General features: G+C 46.4%; 2 protein-coding genes across 6 annotated transcripts in view; both read right to left on the reverse strand.

Annotated features, from left to right (window-relative positions):
• Window positions 1-3,561, reverse strand: part of SLC7A11 (solute carrier family 7 member 11) — a 286,050-nt gene that overhangs the window by 275,559 nt on the left and 6,930 nt on the right. The gene's annotated exons all lie outside the window — the stretch shown is intronic.
• The window catches only part of LOC108499987 (AF4/FMR2 family member 1-like), a 9,728-nt gene that overhangs the window by 3,685 nt on the left and 2,482 nt on the right, over window positions 1-3,561 (reverse strand). For 2 of the 5 annotated variants that reach the window (XR_001875727.1, XM_017820396.1), the window contains exons 2-4: window positions 3,415-3,458; window positions 2,041-2,101; window positions 1,872-1,915 (exon numbers count right to left, since the gene is read on the reverse strand). The exons of 1 other annotated variant lie outside the window; for it this stretch is intronic. Coding sequence is in view for 3 of the 4 variants with exons in the window: in XM_017820396.1 (XP_017675885.1) it covers window positions 1,872-1,915; window positions 2,041-2,101; window positions 3,415-3,458 (149 nt within the window). In the remaining variant the exon portion in view is untranslated. The remainder of the gene's footprint in view (window positions 1-1,871; window positions 1,916-2,040; window positions 2,102-3,414; window positions 3,459-3,561) is intronic. 2 more of the 5 variants (XM_017820397.1, XM_017820398.1) reach the window with 2 other exon arrangements.

Raw genomic sequence — 3,561 nt, forward strand, 5'->3', positions numbered from 1 at the left:
TGTTACCTACTGGACTAAACACTTTGACTAGCTTGTCAGAGTCTGGCAAGAGTCTGGCAGAGTTCTTGCCAGTCTAAACTGACCTGACATACCTTAGCATGCACAGAAACTATACGTGCTACTGCCACCAAAAATGTTTAACTACAGTGTGTAAAACCATGCTCCCAGGGTTTGGGAGGAAGAGGGAAGAACAGCAGAATTTCTACTCGTCTAGACCCGTTCACTGTCAGGATCATGGCAAGGCAGGAGCCTCCCTGCAGCTCTTGTTTCACCAAAAACAAGAGGGAGAGATGACCTTTCAGCCAAACGACCCCCGAGCAGCCTTCTCAAGATCCTTTCTTTGGGTGAATCTTTCACCTGTGTGCAGCAGCCCTCACAGGATGTTTCCTAAAAGCAAACCAGCCCAGCCCTGCTCCCCAGTCACCACCCCTGTACATGCAGCACACAGGGCACACAGCCAGGGCTGCAACCTCACTGTTTCTTCCTCCTCCCTCTCCAGGCTTCAGCACTGGAGGACTGTATTATCAAACAGATGTTGATCATTGAGGCCAAACAGAAGTAACCAAGGATGACAATGACAATGCTGAAACAAGCAGAAAGTGAAGCCATGGATTTTTTACTGGAGCTTACAGAGCCATTATCCAGAACACCTATGCACAGAAAACAGTCAGGGGCCACAGCCTAAAGACTGCAAAGGAGGATCATGCAGCATATTCACCAAAAGTTTCATCTGTCAGCTTCAAAATGGACTAAGCATGGAATTAAAACTCCAGAAGTACTAGACAACGATGCCAAAGGACAAAGGGGAACACTTCCAGCAGAAACCACCAGAGGTCTAACCACGCTGTTACTGAGGGTATTTCATTGACAAACTCCAGAAGGGAAGCAGCATCTCTGACGCAGCAAAGGTGTCAAGGGGACACCTGAAGGACAACACTATTTCAGGTCTCCTGTCCTGCCTGCACTCAGACAGCAGGCAGGCTGAGGCAGGAGGCTGTGTTAAGCAGCTCCTACATTTCATTTGCACTCACCTCAGGTGCTGGTGCACTTGGAGGGTCGCTCACGTCACCGTCACTCGAGGTGGTCTCCATCTCCAAGTCAGAGGAGCTCTCTGAGTAAACGGTCTCCCAGTCTACAGAGCTCTCTGAGTCACTGGTCTCCGAGCTGCTGGACGGAGATGATGCCACACTCCTGGGCTGGGACTGTAGGGCAATGCAAAGCCACCAGGAGATAAAACTACAAAGGAGCATGGGAGAAGATTACTTACTTATTATAGGGACATGGCAGTATTCAGAAATAAAACTGAAACCCTCTGTTTTGGCAATGAGAGGAGAGGGGAGAAGGCCAGAAGAATACATTGTCATATTCAAAACATAAAGCACTGGAATGAAAAAACCTCTGGAAACAATAAACCTTTCAACTTCAACCCAGTCAGACAAATATGTAAGCAGGACATCACTGCTACATTCTGAAGCTGCATTTGGCCAACTCAACTTTAAAAACCCATCAAAACTGGCCAGGGCTTTTCTGAAAGCCTCAGTCCTTTCAACTGGAAAAAAATTTCCAATAAAGGCTACCAGATTTCAGGATGGTTTTTTGGTTTTCTATTCTTCCCCTTAAGTTTTACATTCTCCATCTGTGTTCCTTGGTCAAGACAAAAATGTGGGTCAGTGCTGCCTTAGAGGAAAAGTTCTGGGCTTCCCCACCTTTCTTCCTCTAATGCTGGCCTGGGGCACTTTAGCCTGTCTTGAATATTGCTTCTGACTAACAATACATGACAGAAACCAGGAACCCTTTCCCATTTCCTCCTCATATAAAAAGAAGGTTTGTTTTTCTCCTTATCTGGCCTAGCTAGAAGTTTGGTAAAAAACCTGTCTCTTGGAGAAACAAATGCAGAAGGAGGCTTTTCAACAACCTGTTTCAGTCACAAAAAAAAAGAGAAGAGGGGAAGGAAAGGTTAGCTCGAGGAACTCAGAACAATGCAACAAGGTGATCCAAGGCATGTCTGTGTGCCTGGTGTGTCCAACATCCCAAACTGACTTGGTTGTCATCACTCTCCTCACTGTCACTGAGCTGCAGGTCATCCAGGAGCACGCTGAAAGACAACCAGAACAGAAATATCAGCCAAGGCAGACACATTCTTAAGAACCAAACTCTGAACAAGTTTTGGGTTGGGCTTGCAAAAAAAACCCAACCTCCCCCATCCCTTCTGAACATTTGACACAGTAGACTGCAAAAGCCTGTCACTGCCTGAATGGATGGTAAAATGGTAACACACAAGCAGGCATTTCATTGGGCTTTCCAGCTGACCTGGGGATATTGGGCAATGGAGGTCAGGAGCAAGGGCTGCCATCTAGAGGCAGCAAAGACCAAGCTCAGTGAGGGAATGCTGCTCACCAAAGGCTCCCTGGCCCAGCCTGCAGGGGGGAAGGAGTCTGATCCTTGCACAGGAAGAGACTCCCATGCTCTCAGCCTGCACTGCTCCCCAAGGGACAGAAAGCACCCTCTGTGCACCAGAAGATGTGCATGTTCACGCTCTCTGTGCTCAAGGGTGACAATATTTCTCCTGTCACAGGGCTCCTTGTTTTCCTGCTGAAGTCTCCTGACACACATACAAATTCATCCCTATTTCCTGTTCCTTCTGGAAACTAGCTGGGGCCTGACTCATGAACCCAGAGAATTCCTCCAGTGTCCTTCCAAAACTGGGGGGAAAAGCTTGGGAAACAGGACAGGAGTTTTACTTAATCTGCTCACAACTCTCTTCATTCCAACCTCATTTCCAGCTACAGGCTCTCTGTGAGAAATTTTTCTCATGGGCATGGAAGAAAAATAAGACACCAACCCCACAGCACAGCACAGTTCACAGCAAGAAAACAAATAGGAATGATCACCAATGAACCCCATCATCCTGGAAAAAGGAGGAGAACACTGGTATTCCTGAGGCCTGTTAGGAAAACTACACAAATCTTCACACTCTTTCATGTCAAATTATGAACCAAGAGAACAAGATTTACAGTTCTGTGCGTCACCTCTAAACACCCTGAGTGATTTGACTTTTTGATTCCGTGACAATAGAGGAGTAAAATCCTGGAATAAAAATGTGATTTCCGTATCTTAACATTATCCCCATTAGCTACAGAAATTCTTTAACACTCCTACCAAAGCACTCGACACACATTAACACAGTTCTGGTTCATAAGTAAGCTGCAGCATGCCTGGATTATAGATTTTTAACTGGAGCGATCAGGAAAACCCCAAACAGCTGAAGCCAATTTTCAACAGCACCCTCAGGCAGCCAGAAACCAAAGCCTGTGGCTACAGGAAAAGCAAAGGACACTTTCCCACCTCCCTCTCAGAGAAATCAGAGTTTTGTTTTTCTTCTTAGTTGGTCTAGCTAGTAGTTTGGGAACAAACCTGTATCTTGGAGGAGCAAGGGGAGAAGGTGGCCTTTCAACAACCTGTTTTGTTCACAAAAACAAAGAGGAGAGGGGAAGGAAAGGTTAGCTCAAGGAACTCAGAGCAATGCAAGAAGTCGAGATGATACAACATTGAAAACTGACC

The sequence above is a fragment of the Lepidothrix coronata genome, unplaced genomic scaffold (assembly GCF_001604755.1).
Source record: "Lepidothrix coronata isolate B3197 unplaced genomic scaffold, Lepidothrix_coronata-1.0 Scaffold82, whole genome shotgun sequence".
Taxonomy (NCBI): Eukaryota; Metazoa; Chordata; class Aves; order Passeriformes; family Pipridae; genus Lepidothrix; species Lepidothrix coronata.